The 21,692-nt window shown below is 44.0% G+C and overlaps 3 protein-coding genes across 4 annotated transcripts; all 3 read left to right on the forward strand.

The window, feature by feature from the left end:
* The first annotated feature begins 4,498 nt into the window (after positions 1-4,498).
* LOC112938008 (uncharacterized) lies at positions 4,499-6,574 on the forward strand. The gene has a single exon (XM_026023574.2). The coding sequence runs from the start codon at positions 4,499-4,501 to the stop codon at positions 6,572-6,574; it is 2,076 nt and encodes a 691-aa protein (XP_025879359.1).
* A 2,147-nt stretch (positions 6,575-8,721) lies between these two features.
* Positions 8,722-11,618, forward strand: LOC9271484 (uncharacterized). Of its 2 annotated transcripts, XM_066307773.1 has the most exons (4): positions 8,899-9,042; positions 9,135-9,322; positions 9,460-9,622; positions 10,872-11,618. In XM_066307773.1, the coding sequence occupies exons 1-4, from the start codon at positions 8,965-8,967 to the stop codon at positions 11,091-11,093; spliced, it is 651 nt and encodes a 216-aa protein (XP_066163870.1). In that variant the 5' UTR covers positions 8,899-8,964; the 3' UTR covers positions 11,094-11,618. The 2 variants fall into 2 exon arrangements, with proteins under 2 accessions (XP_066163869.1, XP_066163870.1); XM_066307772.1 differs by having other exon boundaries at positions 8,722-9,322.
* Positions 11,619-12,793: 1,175 nt separating this feature from the next.
* LOC4328856 (E3 ubiquitin-protein ligase GW2) lies at positions 12,794-19,756 on the forward strand. The gene is made up of 8 exons (NM_001409915.1): positions 12,794-13,540; positions 14,829-14,880; positions 14,966-15,011; positions 15,104-15,185; positions 15,264-15,426; positions 15,519-15,621; positions 17,318-17,384; positions 18,657-19,756. The coding sequence occupies exons 1-8, from the start codon at positions 13,340-13,342 to the stop codon at positions 19,218-19,220; spliced, it is 1,278 nt and encodes a 425-aa protein (NP_001396844.1). The 5' UTR covers positions 12,794-13,339; the 3' UTR covers positions 19,221-19,756.
* Positions 19,757-21,692: the final 1,936 nt, after the last annotated feature.

Genomic DNA, 21,692 nt, shown 5'->3' on the forward strand with positions numbered 1-21,692 from the left:
TGGCGCGCCGGGGAGGTTCAAGAGGACATGGGGTGGGTCACGGCGCAAGGAATCGGCGAGAGAAGGGCCGACGGCGGCGGATTGCGGCGGCGGCCATCGCCGGCGGAGATAAGGGGAAAATCTCGCCGGGGCAACGGGAGTCCAATTCACCGGGGAAGGAGCTTCTACACGGCTCCGGGAACTCGTTTCAAGCCACGGGCGGCGACGAGCTAGCCTAGGGAGTCATGGCGCCAGCGAGCGACCTCCAGGGCAGAGCAATGGTGTGCGGTGGGCTATGGCGTGCGGCAGGAGGATGGATGCGGTGGGGAGCTCACCGACGAGGGAGGAGCAGCGTTGGCGACGCGGAGGGAGTCGTGGCGAGGTGGTCGCGACGGCGGGACGGCACGGCACCGAGTGGGCGCGGCCGGGGAAGAAGAGAGGGAGACGAGAGGATGGGGGCGGCGCGGAGCTCCTCGTCGACTCCTCGTGCTCGCCGGCCTCCCGGGCACGCGCGGTGGCAGAAAGAGCGACGACGGCGGCGAGCAGCCAGGCGGCAGGGGCGGCAATGGCGCGTGGGTGTGAGGCGAGCAAAATGGGAGGGATAGGGAAGCGGTGTGGGGTTTTATAGGCGCCGGAAGGCTTCATGTGGAAGGAATTGGGGATGTCGGTTTGGAGAGGGCGAAACCGACCTCGACGGTCAAGGGGGCGAGGCAGCTGGCGCGGGCGGTCAAGCGGCGCAGAGGCGGACGATGGCAGTGGTCGGGCAAAAGCGAAGGAGGGAGGAAGAAAGGAGCTTTGCACCCTTGCCACTTTGGGAGGAAAGAGGAAGAGGGGCGTGAGCGAGAGAGAAGGGCACGAGCTCTCTGTCTCTTGGTTTTGGAAGGAAGCGACATGGGGCATCGGGGCCAGGCGGCTGCGCGGCGCAGGCGGGCCAGGGCGGTCGGCCACCGCGCGTGGAGCAAAATCGAACAGCGGCGGCGGGAGGGTTCAAACCGCGGCGGCGGGAAGCAGCGGGCGGTGACGAAGATCGAAAGGCGGCGACGGGAGATCGACACCACAAGAGAAAAGAGAGAGCTCTCTCTCTCTCTCTCTCTCTCTCTCTCGGCCATGGTGCACGCGCGAGCGGCGCATGTGAGAAGGGGAGAGCGGCTAGGAGAAGGAAGTAGGCCAGGGAAGGAATTCGGCCCACAAGGATTTGAGGGAGGCGAAGTAGACTTTTACTGGGAGATCCGGTTTGGAGAGAAAAAAAAAGAGTTTGGAAATGGAATTTGAATATTTTTTGGAGTCGGGCGAATATTTGGTGAAGATTCAAAGGAGGCGATTGAATTTTGGAATTTGATTTGGAGACTTGAATCGGAATTGGAATCTTGAGGTGGGCGATTTTGATGGCGACGAGGGGAACAAAGATGGAGATTGAATTAAGATCCATGGCATGACTTAGACTCGCACACAAAGAACTAAATTTTCGCATATAAGATTTTGTCGAATTAGTTTTTAACGTCTCGCGAAAAGCGGAGCGTTACAGACGACCCCTCGTTGCTCTGCAAGGTGAGTGGCAGTGGGGGGTCGTCGTCTGCGCCATCTCCGTGCAGAAGGAGCCAGAGGCCGCCGGCGACGACAAGCCCGGTGCTGTTGTTTCTTCTTATCGTCGCCTCCTCCCCCATCTTATATTATGCTGATGTTTGGTGCCTAGATAGTAATGGTGGTCGTGGTCGTCGCCGGACCAATATAAGCGCTAAGAGATGCATCTACATAACGATCAATAGTTTTTTTAATATCAAGAGACAGATCAGGCGGATCGGAGGTTACCTTACGTGAAACCATGACTTGAGGTAGCGGGACGTGTCTTTTGATAATGCCTTGATTGGTCCTGATGTATTATGTAAGAAGTTCCTTCACCGCCTCCCGTTGTTCTTCAAGGTCCTACCGCTCCTCCTCGGTTAAATCTTCCTTGGTGAGCTTCTTGATCTTGCTCCCAGTCATGATGGTTGATAAAGATATTGCTTGATTAATTTTGGCCATATAGCTCATAGCCAAAATCCTTGACCAAATAGATTAAAATAAGGTCTTGTATAATTAGCAAGTGCACCTAACAAATGGTATCTGATCTTTTGATAATCAACCGTGAGGACTTAAACAAAAATTTGGAAATTTTAATCCTTCACAGTGTAAACGATACAATTATGAATCGGTAGAATCAGAGATCAGCTACTTCCTCCGTTTTACAATGTAAGTCATTCTAGTATTTTCCACATTCATATTAATCTTAATGAATCTAGATAGATATATATGTCTTGATTCATTAACATCAATATAAATATAGAAAATGCTAGAATGACTTACATTGTGAAACGGAGGGAGTATTTTTTTTTTGGGGAATACGTGTGCAGTACTAGCTTTGACTAAATCTGACTGATTGATCCTATGAGGTTTATGCCTCTAGTCTTTTCCTTTTCTTTGCTTTCCTCTCTATCCTCTCTTGGCCTGTAAGACTCTTATTCCCGTTTCTGGTAATAGAAATGGGGGCAGTAATGCCCTAGTTCTAAAAAAAAAATCTGACTGATTGATGATTTTTTTTTCTGTTGCTGTGTGAAACAAAAGAAAACAACGTTGCCGAGCCGGCTGCTGCTCCCCCTGTGTGAATACAGTTTGACGTCTAGCCGTGGCCGAACAGAACAATTCGGCTCAAAAACAATAATGTCGGCGGCAACAATAATTAGAGTGTAGATTAATTTCGGCTGTTTAGCCCAAACTATTGATTTGACGAAACGGTATCGGAGTAGTTTAAACCAAATTCGGCCGCAACATGGCCGAATAGATCGTTCCCCAGTGAAATCGTCAAAAATTATGTTGGTAATTTTTTTAGAAGACAATTATGATCGGGACACCTAAACGCCTTGCAGAGTCGCCAACCACCCCGATCTAGCTAAACGCTAAATTAAGATAGGTTTTGTAGAAAGAAAAGCTAAACCGGCTAGCGGAGCCGATTTAGAGATCAAAATCAGTCTCTAGGCCGATTTAGATCGATATGAGGATAACTACCCGTCTCGTGGGCAAACGGAAGGTTCATGAGACAAATCTACAAAGGGGTAATCACACTCTTGCAGCGACGGCGGACGATTTACGGCGCAAATCGATAAAGATGGACTAAAACTAGAGTAAAGTACAAAATATAGCTAAAATAAAGATAAAAGAACGATTCGATTGTGTTCGGGGGAGAGATTCCAATCGAACTGACCTTGTCCCTTGGTCTTGCCTCCTACTAGTTCTCATCCACATCCAACTCGATATATAAACCAATGGAAACCCGAAACATGTCTTCCTAAGAAAGGAATCCCGAGACCCCACGAAAACAGAGTCGGTTTCGGACTCTACTGAACTGACCGGCCACATGCTGCCGGTCAGACCGGCCCTCAAACCACAGTCTGACTGGCCCATACACAGCGGTCAGACCGGCCCTGTGGAGGAAACCAGCGATTTTTCTAAATCTTGACAATTTTTCTTAATTTGAATCTAGATGTTAAATTTAGGTGTAAACAGTTATTACTCCAGCTATATTCTCCGGCGTTCACATACCTTTTTTTTTGTCTCATACAAAGACAATGTCAACGCTTTACAGTTGGGTTAGTGCCTTGATAATTTATTATGTACATATAAAAATATAAAATTCTATAGCTACGAGAAACGTACCAACTACGAAGGGGACCAGCTAGTGACACAGCCCACCATTTTGTGTAGTCTGGGACTATTTTTTTACGTAGCCGATATATATATATATATATATATATATATATATATATATATATATATATATATATATATATATATAGTAAATTTGTTTGGTGCTCCATGGTGCCCGGGCACCATTGTTGAAATTGAGTATATACCCAATTCAAATGAGCATGAAACTTTTTCAATTATTTAGGTATTAATATTAACTACTTTACTAACTAGTTGAAAGCAAGTTTGAACTGAATTTGAACTTGTTTTTGTTAGATTTTGATTCTAGGTATATAGCATCCATACATATAATTAGTTAGGTATGTAATCATGGATTGTGAAATAAAGTTAAATTTGAGTTGTTTTGTTGATAGGTATAGGTATGAATCGAATTCTTATAACTAGGTATATACTCACAATTTGAAAATTTTGAAAAATTTGAGTGATTTTGTGCATTTGAAACCATGGTGCCCGGGCACCATGGTGCCCCATATGAGTATATATATATATATATATATATATATATATATATATATATATATATATATATATATATATATATATATATATATATATATATATATATATATATATATATATATATATATATATATATATATATAATGCGCGCGCACAGAATTCACAAGATTAATGAAGCAAGCGAAGAGAGACTCTGAGCGAGGAAACAAAAACAATTGAGGCGAGGAAAATAAGAATTTCTTTGCGTAATCGATAAACCTTCTCATCTCATTGACCGGAGAGGAGGAAGACGAGAGAAGAGGAAGAAGCGAAGAAGAAGATGGCGGTGTCCTGGCCCGGGATGGTGCAGTGGTGGGAAGAATGGCAGCTCCGCGTGCTCGCGCTTAGCAGTCTCTTCCTCCAGTGCTTCCTCTTCGTCTCCGCCACCTTCCGCAGGTACCGCATCCCGGCACTCTTCAGGACATGCATCTGGCTCGCCTACCTGGGCTCCGATGCTCTGGCGATCTACGGCCTCGCCACCCTCTTCAACCGCCACAGGAAGCCCGCGCCGGGGGCGGTGGCCGCCGCCGGCGGCACCAGCAACGGCCACGGGAGATCTTCCATGCTGGAGGTGTTGTGGGCGCCCGTCTTCCTCATCCACCTCGGCGGGCAGGACACAATAACCGCGTACAACATCGAGGACAACGAGCTGTGGGCGCGGCACGCGGTGGCCATGTCGTCTCAGGCCGCTGTGTCCGTCTACGTGTTCTGTAGGTCATGGTCCGGCGGGAAGGTGCCGGTGCGCTGCCCGGTGGCGCTGTTCGTAGCCGGGTTCCTTAAAATGGGTCATAGACTGTGGGCTCTGCGGCGAGCCAGCATTACGTGGCACGCAACCGTGAGCTCTGACCGTCGGAGCCGGAGGAAGACGACGGCGGAGGAGGAAGGAGGCGACATGTCGTTAGAGAACTACATACGGCAGGCAAGAGAACAAGCCGCCACCAGGAACATCGACGACGCGGTGAACATCAACGACGACGGCGAGGCTCGTCGGGCGGCCCGCCGCCGTAGCCGCGAGCAGCGGGCACAGTTGCTTGCACCCAATATCCTAGAGGAGCTCATGGAGCTGTTCATAGATTTCCCCGCACCCTACGCTCGCCGGATTGGCTACCTCACGTCCTTCATGGCGCTCGAAAACTACGACGCCTACTACAACCTGTGCAATCTTCTGGATTTAGCATTCCAGTTCTTCTACACCAAGAAGAACACCAACTACACCATCGTCGGCATCTTCCTGTGGGTACTCTTCTTCCTGCTGGGAATCACGGCCGTCGCGGGCTTCGACGGGCTTGACAGCAACAAGGACGGACTTGACAGGGACGATGTCAAGGTAACCTACATCCTTCTGTGCTCTGCCATCGTGATGGAATTCAGTTCCCTTGTTTGGCTGAACGACTGGAACTGGGTGCCATTGTGGATGCTAGCACCAGAAATGCACCGCACTATCGTGCAGTTCAACCTCATCGGCTTCGCTGCCCGCAGCCGATGGCCAACAATGGTGATGTGGATCGCTACGTTGTTGGGGTGCAAGAACTATGTCAACCAACACTGGTATCTTGAACATCGTTCCTCAACAGCAAAGATCATAGGTTTCATCCGCAAGGACCTGACATCCGGTTGGGTTAGCCTACGCAGCGTCGCCGACCACCGGAGATTCAATGACCGGCGAGGCCATTGGACTCTCCGGCGGGAGCAATGCTACGGGGAGCTAGGGTGGAGCGTAACGGAGTTGCCGTTCGACGAGGCCGTCCTTGTCTGGCACATCGCCACGGCCATCTGCCTTCACTGCACGGATGTTCCGACGGCTGCTGAAGATGCCGACGGCGCCAGCGCGGCGGCGCGCTCCATGGAAATATCCAACTACATGATGTACTTGCTCCTGTTCCAGCCGGACATGCTGATGCCCGGCACCCAACAGAGCCTGTTCACCGTGGCCTGCCGCGAGATCAGGCGTGCCTTGAGAAACCAGAGGCAGCAGGAGAAGCTCAGCGAGAGAGAGCTTGCACGTTGGCTCCTCTTCAGCGTCGACGAGCCCACCACGGCCGCTGCAGAGCAAGGAGGAGGAGGAGGAGGAGGAGAAGGCCGGCATCTAGCAAATGCGCGCAGGCTCGCCGGAGCGATGATGGAGCTGGACGCTGACAGGAGACTAAGGGTCATCGGCGGGGTGTGGGTGGAGATGATATGCTACTCCGCGAGCAGATGCAGGGGGTTCCTGCACAGCAAGAGCATGGGCGTCGGCGGGGAGTTCCTCACCGTCGTCTGGCTCCTGCTTCACCGGATGGGCATGGAGGGGTTGGCCGACAAGCTCCAGAGGCCAGAGCTTACTACTGGAGACGTGCAGGATGCTGTTGTTGTGTAACCTATATATACGTATGATCATATACACCTGTACGTACAAGTGTGGAGTTTTGCAGTGTCACTTGGCTCTTTGGATAGTCGTTGCACGTTGCTTTGGTATGCACTTGGATGGATTATGTGACAATGAGTTGTGTTCATCTATCAGCATGGTTCGAATCTTATTAGTTGGTTTAGTTACTGGTACAAACATTTTTTCCTTAGACAATGGTCTATAGAAAGAAATCAGTCATCTATCTACACGTGAGTATATATACAAGCATAGCCAAAGATTATAGGTATGACCATGCACTACTACAGAAAACCTCTCATTCCTGCCGGTTGGAAACGATTAGTATAGGTGTCATGATTTTTCAACAGACAACCCTCAGGTGTGCCATATTAGGAACCGGCACCTTTGATTGTTCCAGGAATGAAAAAAAAAGCAGCTTGCATCGTCTAAAACTGAGCAAATGCTTCAAGCCAAGAACAGGTACAGAAATTGAATAAAAAATTCTCACAAATCCTACAAGAAGAATCATCCTAAAAAATTACAACATAACATTCATCACAAAACCACCTCCACCGCCGCTGTTGAGCGGAGGCCGAGGCGTTGCCACTCACCACCATTGTCAAATCCACAAGAATACAGTGAAGGGATTCTTTGGGAGAGGACGATGGGGAGAAGAGGAGGGATATACCTACCTGTTAGAATGCCACCGTCATTGCTCACGCCTCACGGGGAGGCGGGGTCGAAGGGAGCAGGGCCGCCGCTCACCGTGGTCTACGCCAACCAAAGGGAGGGGGGAGGGGGAGTCGTCGTGGTCCCGTTGAAGTGGTTGAACGTGAAGCCGTTGTACGGCGTGATCCCAGCCTCCAGCAATCCTCTCTCCAGCACTGACTGCTAAGGGGCCATCTCTGGCTGGAATCCACAGGGCCGTCCCGAGGGGAGCGCGACCAGCGCGACCGAACAGGGCCCCCGATCTTCAGGGGGCCCCAATCTCGCATGCTCGTCGCTCGACGTCTGTGCGTCTGCCGCTGTGCGTTGTGCCGCCGCAACGCAGCAAGCATCAAAGTGGCAAGGCAGCAAGCAACGCCTTTGCTCTCCACGCCGCTACGGCTGCAAGGCAGCAAGCAAGAAGGCCGGCTGCAATGCATGCACTAGCGTATATGTGCACTAAATTTTTATTTTGGTCACAAGGTTTATGATTTATCTAGTATGCATACTAAATTAAATACTATTTTTGACATCTTTATCTATATGTTCATAGGTTTATATAGCATTTCAACTTTCAACTAATGTCTTCTGCAAATCATTGAAAATTTTATTTTTAGGAAACACTAAGAGAATTATGCTTTTTAATTGAAGATTATGCGCATATACAATTTTTTTTCTACTCTAGTTTATACTGCTACAAAATATATCATGGGGCATAAGGGTGTGCGTTTGAGAGGATGGAAAAAGAGAAATCGAGAAGATACGTCAGTCATTAGTGCATGATTAATTGAATATTAATAATTTTAAACTTGAAAATGGATTAATATTATTTTTAAAGCAACTTTTCAATATTTTTATAAAAAACGCACGGTCTATAGCAGTGCATGAAACATGTGCGCGTAAAAGGAGAGTTTTTCTCTCTTTGTGCTGCACGCAGCCTAAGTTTTTATTAGTTCATTTTATAGCTTATGTTTAGTATTCGGATAAGATTTTCGTACAGGGCCCCTAAAATTCATGGGACGGCCCTGGTCCTCCATCCACCGTATGCTGCCATGGTCGCCTTGAGGTCGCGCCCCAGTGTTGATGAAGTTGTCACTGCCCAGCACCCATAGGCACGAGTTGATCACGCTACTCTTGGACACGAACCGCTGAACCGGCGACGAGTGGCACATGTCGAACGGCGTGTTTGCGAAGCGTGTCATGTTCCCGGTCACCCTGCGCTTCAGCAGGAGCATGCAGAAGCACAGCGAAAGCGTCGCCGCAAGCAGGCACCCAACTGGAGAGAGTGAGAACGGGAAAGAGAGAGGGAGGAAAATAAAATAAGAGATTAGGATGACTGGCTGTTAATTTTTTATCTTTTTTTCTCATTAACATGTGGGTCCTATGAGCACCAGGTAGGACAAAACGACTTTCGAAATCACCGAAAGAGTCGGTTTACACGGGTTTTCAAATATTGAGGAGACATTATACCCGTTTTACGAATGAAGGAAGGGATTCAACCAGAGCATGAAATGAGGGAGGCAATGTAGACTTATTCCTAATGTCAATCAAGGACTTCGAGGATCGAGCTGTGGTCCGTGGGCCGTGGATCTTCCACTTTGTGCAGGGCAGTTACGACGCTGCTCTTTCCCGCCCAACCAAATTCCCCCACGGGCCCCACCTCGGCGACCCCTCACCGGCGGCGGCGGCGGCGCGCGATGGAGCTCTCGGCCGCCTTCGAGGAGCGCGTCCGGCAGATGGAGGACGCCCGCAACCACCGCCTCTCCCTCCTCCACGTCTCTCCCCCTCCTCCTCCTCCTCCCTCTCCTCTCCTTCCCCAAACCCTAGCTTTCCCCGGCCTCACCGCGGCGCCTCCTCTCCCCCGCAGGCCGAGAAGGAGCTCCAGGCGGAGAGGTCCCGCCTCCTCGACACGAAGCTCGCCTCCGCGCGCCGTCTCGAGCGCCGCCGCCTCCTCCTCGAGCGCCGCGCCGCCGACCTCGCCTCCCGCGCCCTCTCCGCCCGCGCCGGCATCGACGCCGCCCGGGCCCGCCGCGTCGCCATCTCCCGCGACCTCAGGCAAGCGCGAGCATATGCATCCCCCACCCAAACCCCTCCTCCCTCTCGTTTACTCAAATTTCCGCATCCGCATCGGTGTCTGAACTCTCTGACGAATTGCTCGAATTGGGGGGGCGCGGTTACCCAACCCCCCACAGCTCGGTGAGGGGCGAGATCGAGGAGGCGGAGCGGAGGGAGGAGGAGTGGGACCGCTTCTACGAGGCCAAGAGGAAGGAGATGGAGGAGTTCCAGGCGATGTCGGGGTGGTTCGAGGCAGCGGCGCGCGACGAAGTGCAGAGCCTGAGGGATTTGGTATCTCAAGTAAGGTCCCAATCCTTTGCCCTGATAAACTATTGAGCTTATTGATTGTTTAGTTGAACTACTAGTATTTGTAACATTGTCATTTGGGTGAACCTGATGAGCTCTTGTCTTCGTTCACTGTGCCAAAAAATTTTTTCCAATGGCAACTGGGCAGTCAGGCAGTGGATTGAATAGATCTTGCATGGTCACTACTTAATGTAGCTAGCACCAATTGATGTTTAGAAATTGAGCGCTTTTGTTGGCCTGCCTGATGGACCACTGTTCGAGCTCAAAGCAATAGTCTGCCATTATGTCGAAATGTGTGGTTCGTCTTAACCATTTGATCATAATCTAGATGGACCATGTTGAGGTGGTATTGTGGGAGGGAGATTTCATTCATGGTTGTCTCCAAAGAATAAATAATTTAAATTTCTCGCATGCCTTGAAATGTCCCTAGATAGGTACTTTACCTGTGAAGAGATAAATAGTACATTGGTTAGGAATATAACAACTAATTTGATATAAATTAATTTGCTTCTGATTAATTTGTTTGTTACTTTATATCACCATTCAGTGGTAGATGTTTTATGATGTCAAGAAATCAAGATGATTGACTTGCTAATATGTTCTAATCCGTGAGATGCCGAGAACTAATCAAAATGGACAAATGCAGGTTGTCTGTAGGCCATTTTGGAAATATTGGATAAGAACAACACTACATTTATAAAAAGAATCGTTCCTACTGGATACTTTTCAAACAATTTTGTTTAATTGGGCTGTTGCTGGCAATGGGCTAATGGCTGTTCATTGACACTGTTTTTTTAGGGTATCTTGGTTGATTCTCTCTCTCTCTCTCTCATAAAGTAGCGGTCAATTTTACTGGCCCATGTCAAGATAATAATACATGAGTCATGGACCACGGTCTGCCATAACCATTAACTTCACAAACATCCAAAGAGCATTAATCTGAATTTTTAAATGACAACCTGTTCTTATATAATGTAAAAAAACTTCTCCTTTTTACAAGGCATTGCTAATTGGTCCATTTTTTAAGGTTTGCAAGATAATGGTATACTCCAGCGGTCACCAGTAGCAAGATATGTTCTGTTATAATATACTGTTTACTACCTGCTGATCTGAATCAACCAATAGGGAACCATTACTCAAGATCTCATCAAGAACCTGCGCTAGGCAGAATATTTTACTATCTGCCAACGCTGTGAATCCATACCTCCATACTAGTGACTGCCTGCAACTTTTAATGGTGCAGCTGAAATCAACGCTGCAAGAGCATCACGGCGGCGTGATGTACTTGAACAACGCTGAGATTACTGCTGCAGAAGCCAGGAAGTCTGATCTCATGGCCAAGAAGGCAAAACTGGACGAGAGCCTGGCTTCAGCACGCCAGTTCAGAGCACTGCTGCAGCAGCAGCTCCAGAAATCCTTCGCCTCACAGATTGGGGATCAAAAGACAACACAAACTACCATTTGAACTTGAGAACTTCAGATAGCAGCATATCTGCATCGACTGTACAGGTGAGAAACATTCGAGATGTTCATTCAGATAGACAGATACATGCTCTTCTTGTCTTCAGTTACTGTTCAATTGCTCCATTGGAACGATGGAAGTACGAGTTTCAATGATGCAAACATACTCGCCGCATATGCAACAAGATCTTTGCAAAGACTCATGGCTTTTCATGCATATTGCTTCCTCTCTTTGCTAATGGATTGGTAGTTGTACTGATGGCTGCAAAGTGTGCAGTGTACTCTCATCAATGTGTAGGCCTAGTCTTCCCATTATATGCTGCCCAGAGTGGACGCTTTTAGGGTTGGTACCTCCCTTCCAGCTACTCGCAACTACTCATGCACTTGTACCATTTAGTTAAATGCAGCACATGAGAACCTTTCATGCAATGCCAGGCACAAATTAATAGATAGCCCACAATGACATAATGGTGCTGTAAATTCATAAATTTGAGGGAATGAAGATATTTGCTGGTATTTGGTTTTGGTAGATCATGGACTCATGGTTGTACAGGCATGTTTTAAATTCAATAGAAAAATTATTGCTAAGGGTGTGTTTAGTTCACGCCAAAATTGAAAGTTTGATTGAAATTGGAACGATGTGACGGAAAAGTTAGAAGTTTGTGTGTGTAGGAAAGTTTTGATGTGATGGAAAAGTTGAAAGTTTGAAGAAAAAATTGGGAACTAAACCAGGCCTAAATGATGATGATACTCCCTCCCCCCTAAATTCTCCTTCCGATCACAAATAAGTGGCTTTTTTAAGACAGTGAAAGTCCCTAATACACTCGTTTAATTACCAATCACTACTACAAAATTGTAGAAAGGATAAAGCAGAGTGATAAAATTTTAAAACCAAAAACTAATCTATCCATAGCATTTTTTAAAGTCAAGTCAAAAGTATTTAAAGAAATTGATCGAAGTTCAAACATATTAACTACGTGTATTGTACAACATCACTTGTTTATAATCAGATGGAGTAGACCCATAAACCTTTTATGTCTCTCGGTTATTATTTTCTAAATGCATAAATTAAGATGAAGATTACATATATTGAATAGTCGTTCATCAAATATAGCCAATTTTAGGTATTAAATATCTCCATGACCTCAACCATACCAAATGAAACAAGGTGACGTGAAAAAAAAACTCCACTTAACGCACACAAACCCATAGAGATAACCTCATCTAGACGCTTCATACGAGACAAAAACTGGTGGAAGCAACCCCCCCCCCCCCACGCACACCCTGAACCCCCTTTCTTCATCAATAAGACACACCGACGTTCAAACCGATGAACTCAAACCTACGCACCGCCAACCAAGAAAAACCAAAACCTAACACGTGGATACAAAATGCAACCTGGACCCCACGTAACCCCTCCACCTCACTGTACATCCAGCTAGAGATCATCCTACGTAGTACATCTATCTTCACCGCCCGCCCACCCAAAACCGTCACGTCTCCACTGCAATCCGCTTCCGCACGCCATATATACAAAAGATGCTGACCAACACGAAAACATCTAAAACATCTTTAAGCTAAAAAACATATAACAAAAAAAAAGTTAACAAACATGAAAAACACTCTCATCTCACATCTATAAAACCACGGAAAAAACAGGTAGTATAAAGCATAGACAAAGGTACCACCAGCATCCTCATCCCCACCACCCTCTCTGAAATCTACTACTACCACCGCTATCCCCACAAGCGGCTAGACAGGCAGCCCCCCGCCCCGTTGCAAACTGCGGCTATGTGGCTCTGGCACCGAGATTATTATAGCGACCGCAGCAGCAGCAGCAGCAGCAGCAGCAGAAGCTAGGCTACAGAGGTCGCAGTCTCTCTCGCAGTCGCAGCGGCAGAGACAAGGCCGCTCTTCTCTTCTCTTCTTCCTTTCCTTGTGCATAGCGTAGCGGCTAGCTGTTGCAGCAGCAGAGAGGTCTCCACTTCCCTTTCCTCCCACCCCGAGAAAGCCAAAAAAAGAAAAATTATTTTTCAAAAAAAAAGCTCGCCTCGCCCTCGCGTCGTCGTCCCCATCACCCCCCCTCCTCCGCTCCGAGTACGCGTGCGTATACCACCACCTCCATCTCCACCACCGTATGTATCTACGGTGAGGCGGCGGCGGCGGAGGAGGAGGAGGAGGGGGAGTGGTGAGGGTTTCATCTGCGGAGGAGGAGGGAGGAGGAGGGAGGAGGGTAGATCTGGGAGGGGGATGGGGAACAGGATAGGGGGGAGGAGGAAGGCGGGGGTGGAGGAGAGGTACACGAGGCCGCAGGGGCTGTACGAGCACAGGGACATCGACCAGAAGAAGCTCCGGAAGCTGATCCTCGAGGCCAAGCTCGCGCCGTGCTACATGGGCGCCGACGACGCCGCCGCCGCCGCCGACCTCGAGGAGTGCCCCATCTGCTTCCTGGTATAAAACCGCCTCCGGGGAGATGTGGCGGGTGGACGGGAGGAAGAGATCTCTCCCCTCTTCCTCACTTCCTCCTCCCGCTTCCTTCCACTTCAGCTTTTTCTCTCTTTTTTTTTGGTGGGATTTTGTCGTAATGCTACTACTAGTACTTGTTGTTGCGAGAGTAGGGCGTGGATTGCGTGTGGCCGGGTGGTGGCGTGGAGCGTTTCGATTAGGGGGTTGATTACTTTTGCTCCTGTTCGATTGTGGAGAGTGCCGGTGGTGTGTGGCCGTTATGGAGATGGATGACCACGCGCAGTGTTTTGGGGCAAGAATTTCAGTCGACATTGGCACGGTTTTGGGGTTGTTTGTATTGTTCTTGGATAATTAGTGCGGTTCGTGGAGCTGATTTTGCGAAATGTAGTAGTAGTGTTTGAATTATTTCTGGTAGTTAGTAGTGGTATCATACTTCGTATGTACATTGTCCGCAATGTTCTCCTAAATTGTTTTGTTTTCTTAATCATAGTTTACTTACTTTTATTATGTAATTCTGAGATACGTTTTTTTGGGATAATTATAGTCTAGGAGGTTTTGGGTACTCATTTATTATTGTCAATATTCTATAGGCCTATCTATTGGCTGCCTGGCTGTGATGCATTGCATGAAATTTAATGTTTACTGCCACTCCCGGGGTTGGGACATTACAGACCTTATAGGAAATTTGACTAGTTTCATAAATGAATAATTGGCCAACTGTTCTGCAATGTTGGGTGCCTTCAATTTCTAATAGTGGATGCTCTATAGAGTACGGAGGTACCATGGTGATATTTGTTTGTTGTGTGTAATACTTTATTTTTGGTGTATTAATGCTCTTGGGAACCGAGATTGAGAATCTATTGTAGTGAACTTGATTCTGTTAGCTGTGCCAGAGTATTTTCGATGTCTCTTGTCAAGCCTGCATTTATTTGGCACAAAGTAGATTTTTTAAAAAAAAATTCTGCAGCTTTAATGCTACTAGCTTACTGCAATTAATGTTATTACTATATAGGAATTTTAATGCAATTCTATATGGTTGCAATTTTATTGCAATTCTGCTTCATTAGATCTTTAGCTCAAAATCACTCAATAAATTTGGTTTTAGATGAAATCATGAAACTTGTATTATAGGAGTATATTATATTTGGTGTTGAATTATATGTTTGCATTTGTGCTAATAGTGGTATTTAACAATTATCACTTCTGGTATTTCTGAGTTCAAACTGTTTGACAACCACTCCTGTCCTGAAATGCATGTTTTCTTTCTTTGTAGTACTACCCAAGTCTTAACCGATCAAAGTGTTGCTCAAAAGGGATATGCACCGGTAATACATCTATCCTATAACTAACAATTGTGTTTTACTTGTTAGGACCATATACCCTTATATTCAATGGTTGGTTTTTTTGCAGAGTGCTTTCTCCAAATGAAACCAACTCACACTGCTCAGCCTACACAGTATCCTTTGTGTCACCCTTGATTATATTTTGTAACCTTGGCAGTTGGCAATCTATATTCCTTTTTATGAAAAAAATACTTAACCAATAAAGATGTCCATTCTGCAAAACTCCCAGTTATGCTGTGGAGTATCGTGGTGTAAAGACAAAGGAGGAAAGGAGCATAGAACAATTTGTAAGTAATTTATATTCTGATGTTTTTTTTTTGTTTTGCCAAATGCATTTCATTTATCTCACATAATATGTGTTACAGGAAGAGCAGAAAGTCATAGAAGCACAAATGAGGATGCGCCAGCAAGCACTTCAAGATGAAGAAGATAAGATGAAAAGAAAACAGAACAGGTGCTCTTCTAGCAGAACAATCACACCGACCAAAGAAGTGGAGTATAGAGATATTTGCAGCACATCCTTTTCAGGTCTGCACAGGCTGCAACTAACATAGAAATTTAGTAATGTACCATTTCTTCTGCTTGATGTGGTAATTTACTATGTGTTATGTCTGTTTCAGTGCCGTCATACCGATGTGCTGAGCAAGAAACTGAATGCTGTTCATCGGAACCTTCATGCTCTGCCCAGACTAGCATGCGCCCTTTCCATTCTAGGCATAACCGGTATGTTATTATCTTTTTCTCTGAGTTTTAGGGTGTCATTGTAGCCTGGTTATGTTGAACTGCAAACCTTACTACACTTCTATGTTAAATACCCTACCTCAACCATGTTGAAGGGAAGCAAATGAGAAGTATTGTTAAAATAGGATAAAGGAAAGTAACAGTATTATCTATAGAATCAAATCGATAACAAAGATCAACCGTTGGATTAAATTGGATAGTGGGGACCAGACACCATAAAACACTGGCATTTCGGACAAGATCATTTAATTATTCCACTTTAAGCTTGTGCAGTCTGTCCTGATCCACTGCACTATTTAAGTGGATGAGAAGCTGTGATTGGAGTTACTGTTCTAGTGTTAAGGTTGACTTGTATCAGATACAATTGCCTATCCAGTGACAAAGTTTGAATGTTTAATTTGTGAAAGTGTGAATGGAGAGAATTTCTGCCCACATCATTGTTGTACCATGATAGTTACAGTAATCTTTAGTTTATCTATACTCTAGAGGGATAAAAACACCAAAACAGTTTGATCAAAATTGTTCGAGGTAAATCCTAAGTATAAAATTGAGAATGGATTTGTTTTTCAATATGGTTATTTGTTATCGACATTCAGTGTTTTTATTTCACACAATGGCCAATTCCGAAAAAACAATCTGGGTTCTTTTTATCCCACTGTCCATACCAAGTTGATGTAGCAAGTAACTACTACACAAAATAGTATATTGTAGCCCTTTACATGCATCCAATAGATTAAGTGGTCTTCAATCCAAGGATGAAATAAGCAATAACGTAGGTTCCGATACCAAATTAGCACAAAACAATGCTAAATGCTTTTAGAGGAAGTAAACCACTCATTTGGTTCTTTTACCTATAAACTTGTGTTCGCTTGATGTTCTCAATATTGTCAGGCTATTTTATAGACTTGAGGAGTAAACATTTCTTGATGACGTTATCTTCTCCTATTGTGCTAGACATAAAATACAGTGTAGCATAACTTGTGTACTGTGAGTTTTTTTCAAGTTTTTCTTGATGCTGCACAATAGTATACAACAATCGTCTATTCAGTCACACATGGCACATCCTCACATCAAACAGAAGTTACTTTTTATGATGTTAATGTGTAGTATAACAGCAGAAGCTAAACGGTAGAGGGATACAGGATACTCGAGTCAATATGAAGTTGGGGTTCCATGGAGTATTTGAATCGAATAAAACATCTTGATGATCAATATTGGTTTTCATATTGTTTCTATAAGCTAGTTTCATATTTTTCTAGAGAACCTATTATTATTTTGCTTCCTGTCCTCCTCAGAAGATTGACATTCTGTACTGGTAGTGAATTTGTGTTTCCCTCATACCCTGTTTGGGAGGGTTTCAACGTCAGCTTAGTGCAGTGCTGCAAAGTTTAAACTCTATGACCAGAGCATAAGTATGGCTTAAGGACTTCTGATGACAAAGCCATTTTTGAAACCTGAAGCCTATTTTGATCAACTTATGAACTTATATGGAAAACCAGTTTCTGAAAGAGGCCAAATATCAATAAATGGTGCCTTAATCTCCCTTCAGTTTTATAGTTTACCATATGGATATTTTTCCTGTACTAAGTGTTTCTTGCTTGCTGGTCATGATAATCCTTTATGCTGTTGAGATGAAAATGGTTTCTAAAATTATGAAACTGTGTGTTTCCCCTTACAGTGATGATAACATTGACATGAATATAGAGGATATGATGGTTATGGAAGCGATTTGGCGTTCCATTCAGGTTAGTAGTTTTCTCACTGGTCCTTACATGAGATTATTGATAATATGCATATGGCATACTGTGGATAATATTATAAAAGCTGATTTGTTGGGTCAGGTAATGGTTTGTAAATGAGCTGCACAAAAATAGATTGTTATTTGCATTGAACATGAAAGTTTGCTAATCTCCTGGCATGCTTGTTGAATTCAGAGCATTTTGCGAGTTCTGATAAATGCAAGATCTAGTCTGCACAAGCAGAACCTGTATTGTTAAGTGTTCAATAATAAAAAAAAATGTCAATTAAATTGTTGAGAAGTGTATTGGCGATAGTGGATAATGTAGGATATGTTTGGTTTGAGGGACCAACATCAGTTAGTTCATCATTGCCTCATTCCTCAGGCACATGCTAGTGGAAAAATGAGTAATGCAGTATTCATGCCAAAATCATCCTAGATGGTGTGATTCCTCAAACAAAACAGGCCAGTAGATGATGGGGTTGGTAAGATAAGTTATCTTTTTGTCATTTTACTTGAGCAGTACTGCGCTTGGCACAAAAATATTTCTGGTCATTTTGTGAGAACAAGAGGACTTTTCACATTCCTGCATTCCTGAAGGGAACTTATTATCTAACAGCATTGCTAAACTCAGCTCTTCCCATGCCCTTAGCCATCAAATTGATTTGTTATGATGGTTGCATTGTTAGTTTTGCGGTCCCAATTATTAGCCACTTAACGTTCAGGTCAGGAACTAATGGTGTTTTTTTTCTCCGTCCTTTGTGTTATACTACCTCCATCCTAAAATAAGTGCAGCCATGAGTTTCCGCGCCCAACTTTGATCGTCCGTTTTATTTGAAATTTTTTTATAATTAGCATTTTTGTTGTTATAAGATGATAAAACATGAATAGTACTTTACTCGTGACTTATGTTTTTGATTTTTTCAAAAAAATTTCAAATAAGACGAATGGTCAAAGTTGGGCGCTGAAAACCATGGCTGCACTTATTTTGGGACGGAGGTAGTATCATTTATTCATTTGCTGTTCAAGCTGTAGCTCATCGTGTACTGTTCCCCAATAAGTTGCTTGCCATTTGGTCTATGTTTCCAGCTTCTTTCTTTTGTGAGCATTTTTCCTTCTGTATAGCTTGTTACTAGAAAGATGTAAACTTTATGTTAAATGCTGCTTCATCTTTGAATTTAGATTCTTGGGAATAAACAATAAGCAAAGTTCATGTATTGCGTATAGAAAAGTCTGCATATATTTCTATCCTAATACGGTCAATCTTTTCTCTGAGCAGGAGCAGGGAAGTATAGGGAATCCTGTCTGTGGCAACTTTATGCCTGTAACTGAGCCATCTCCGCGTGAACGCCAGCCATTCGTTCCAGCTGCTTCTCTAGAAATACCTCATGGTGGTGGATTTTCCTGTGCGGTTGCGGCAATGGCTGAGCACCAGCCACCCAGTATGGACTTCTCTTACATGGCTGGCAGCAGCGCATTCCCAGTTTTCGACATGTTCCGGCGACCATGCAACATTGCTGGTGGAAGCATGTGTAATCTGGAGAGCTCACCGGAGAGCTGGAGCGGGATAGCACCAAGCTGCAGCAGGGAAGTGGTAAGAGAAGAAGGAGAGTGCTCGGCTGACCACTGGTCGGAGGGTGCAGAGGCCGGAACAAGCTACGCGGGCTCAGACATCGTGGCAGATGCCGGGACCATGCCGCAGCTGCCTTTCGCCGAGAACTTCGCCATGGCGCCAAGCCACTTCCGCCCGGAGAGCATCGAAGAACAGATGATGTTTTCCATGGCTCTTTCTTTAGCAGATGGTCATGGAAGAACACACTCGCAAGGGTTGGCATGGTTGTAGGTAGAGCACTCTAATTTTGACGCCTTGCTGCCCTCTCCCTTGCGCTGCTGTTGCTGCCCTTCTCTCCCCTGCCTCCTGCTTCTGCCTCCTTTTTGCCACCAGCTCTTGGCCTTTTTGTTCACCCCTTTTTTGCATGTGTTTTGTCGTCATGGTTTGATATAGATCCAGCTATAGCTCTCCATTGTTATTGCTTATATGTATGTAAAATGGAATATGAGGAAATAGAAAAAAGGAAAATGGGTCAACAGTTCTTTTGGCAGTAGGATGTGAATTGTTTTTTTGGTTGCGAAAGCGTATAGCATCCTTCAATTCTTGCAGTTGGAAGCAATGTTTGCAGGTTGCATGTATGTTTGTGATTTCACATCCTTATTGTGTAAGAATGTTACACTTACAGCAGCCAATGGAAGAGCTATCTCGATGAGAGGCGAGCTGCTACCAGCATTCAGCCATTCATGAGCCAACTCATGCTAATTGTATGCTTTTAAATTTTGGGGTGTCATAATGTTTACATATTCTAATTCTAAACACAACAATTCGGTCGTTCTAGACTTATCCGTGTTAAATTGTGCTTTAGCAGGCAAAAATAATAATTGGAAATTATACTGTTCCTTTTTGTTACATCGAGACAATATTTGTGTCATCTAAAAAAAAGAGAAGACAGTATTTGTGTCAACTGTCAATGGCCTTGTTTGGATCCTTCGGGCTATTAAATAGCCCTCCGAAATTTTGCTATTTAGGATTATTAAACGTAGAGTACCGACAAAACCGATTCCATAACCTCGAGGCTATTTTGCGAGATGAATCTAATGATGTATATTAATTCATAATTAGCGGCTGATTACTGTAGCATCACTGTAGTAAATCATGGATTAATATACCTTGATAGATTCGTCTCGCAAAATAGCCTAGAAGTTATGGAATGAGTTTTATCAGTAATCTACATTTAATATTCTTAAATAGCAAGATTTTGGAGGGCTATTTAATAGCCTCTCCGGATCCAAAGAGAGCCAATGTGCAGATATGGAGACGCTTATATGGGCTATATATGGCCTGCTTACAACACTGGATGGTCCACTTCCAGACTCTTTTATGCCCATCGAACGAAATTAAACTGGGTTGCTCTATCAAGTGAGGCCAGTAGCATACTTAGCGCATGATTAATTAGGGCGCTTTCAGGATGAGTCCGCAACTTCTCCTTCCCATGGAGAACGAGGTAGCTTATTAGTATATAATTAATTTATTATTAGCTTAAAAAACTTAAATAACAAATTAACATGATTTTTAAAGCAACTTTCCTATAGATTTATAAAAGAAAACTACAAGTCTAGCGGTTCGATAAGTGTCTGCACGGAACATGACGAAGTAGAAGTGAGGAAAGGATTGTACCAAACTCAGCCTGTGTTTAAGAGAGAAGGTTGGGAACTTCTCTCCTATGCACGCAAAGCGGTGGCTTATTAGCATAGGATTAATTAAGTATTAGCTATAAAAAACTTGAAAATTGAATTAATATGATTTTTAAAGCAATTTTTCTCTAGACTTTTTTAAAAGAAAACTCACCTTTAGTTGTTCGGGAAACGTGTGTGTGGAAAAGGTATGTTTAGAACTAGAATTTTATTATTTTTTTGAACCTCTTTAATTTTTAACTTTAAAAATAAACCATCAAAAAACTTATTTCCAATATCTAAACATTTTGCGCATGCCATCTCGTCTGACGTGGCAAAACAACACTTTCACGCCACCCGCTAGCGGGCATGATAATTTTGTGCTGGCAAAACAATGCTATCACGACAGTGTGGTCAAAAAGTTTAGATTTAGATGTGAGTTTTGAGTGAGTTTATTTTTAAAATAAAAAATAAAAGGTTTAAAAATATACTCCCTCTATTTCATAATGTAAAACTTTTTAGCATTGTCCACATTCATATATATGTTAATAAATCAAACACACATATATATTTAGATTCATTAATATCTATATGAATGTGGACAATGCTAGAAAGACTTATATTATGAAACAGAGGAAGTACATATATATATATATATATATATATATATATGTATATATACATATATATATATATATATATATATATATATATGTATATATATATATGTATATATATGTATATGTATATATATGTATATATGTATGTATGTATGTATATATGTATGTATGTATATATGTATATATATATATATATACGTATGTGTATATATGTATATATATATGTATATATGTGTATATATGTATATACGTATATGTATATGTATACATACGTATATGTATATGTATATATACGTATATGTATATATATAGATATATATATATGTATATATATATATATGTATATATATATATGTATATATATATATATATATATGTATATATATATATATATCTTAGAACTATAAGTTCTCAACTTCTAATTTCTCGTTTTTCACGCACACACGCTTTCTAAAATGCTAAACAAGAGT

The sequence above is a fragment of the Oryza sativa genome, chromosome 2 (genome assembly GCF_034140825.1).
Source record: "Oryza sativa Japonica Group chromosome 2, ASM3414082v1".
Taxonomy (NCBI): domain Eukaryota; kingdom Viridiplantae; phylum Streptophyta; class Magnoliopsida; order Poales; family Poaceae; genus Oryza; species Oryza sativa.

Bases quoted from the DNA above. Each gene is read 5' to 3' on its own strand.
- LOC4328856 (NM_001409915.1), top strand. From the start codon at position 13,340: ATGGGGAACAGGATAGGGGGGAGGAGGAAGGCGGGGGTGGAGGAGAGG. The intron at 15,427-15,518 runs GTCTGCACAGGC...TGTCTGTTTCAG, and splicing joins TTGCAGCACATCCTTTTCAG to TGCCGTCATACCGATGTGCT. The intron at 17,385-18,656 runs GTTAGTAGTTTT...TTCTCTGAGCAG, and splicing joins CGATTTGGCGTTCCATTCAG to GAGCAGGGAAGTATAGGGAA.
- LOC9271484 (XM_066307772.1), top strand. From the start codon at position 8,808: ATGTCAATCAAGGACTTCGAGGATCGAGCTGTGGTCCGTGGGCCGTGG. The intron at 9,323-9,459 runs GCAAGCGCGAGC...AACCCCCCACAG, and splicing joins GCCATCTCCCGCGACCTCAG to CTCGGTGAGGGGCGAGATCG. The intron at 9,623-10,871 runs GTAAGGTCCCAA...TTAATGGTGCAG, and splicing joins TGAGGGATTTGGTATCTCAA to CTGAAATCAACGCTGCAAGA.
- LOC112938008 (XM_026023574.2), top strand. From the start codon at position 4,499: ATGGCGGTGTCCTGGCCCGGGATGGTGCAGTGGTGGGAAGAATGGCAG.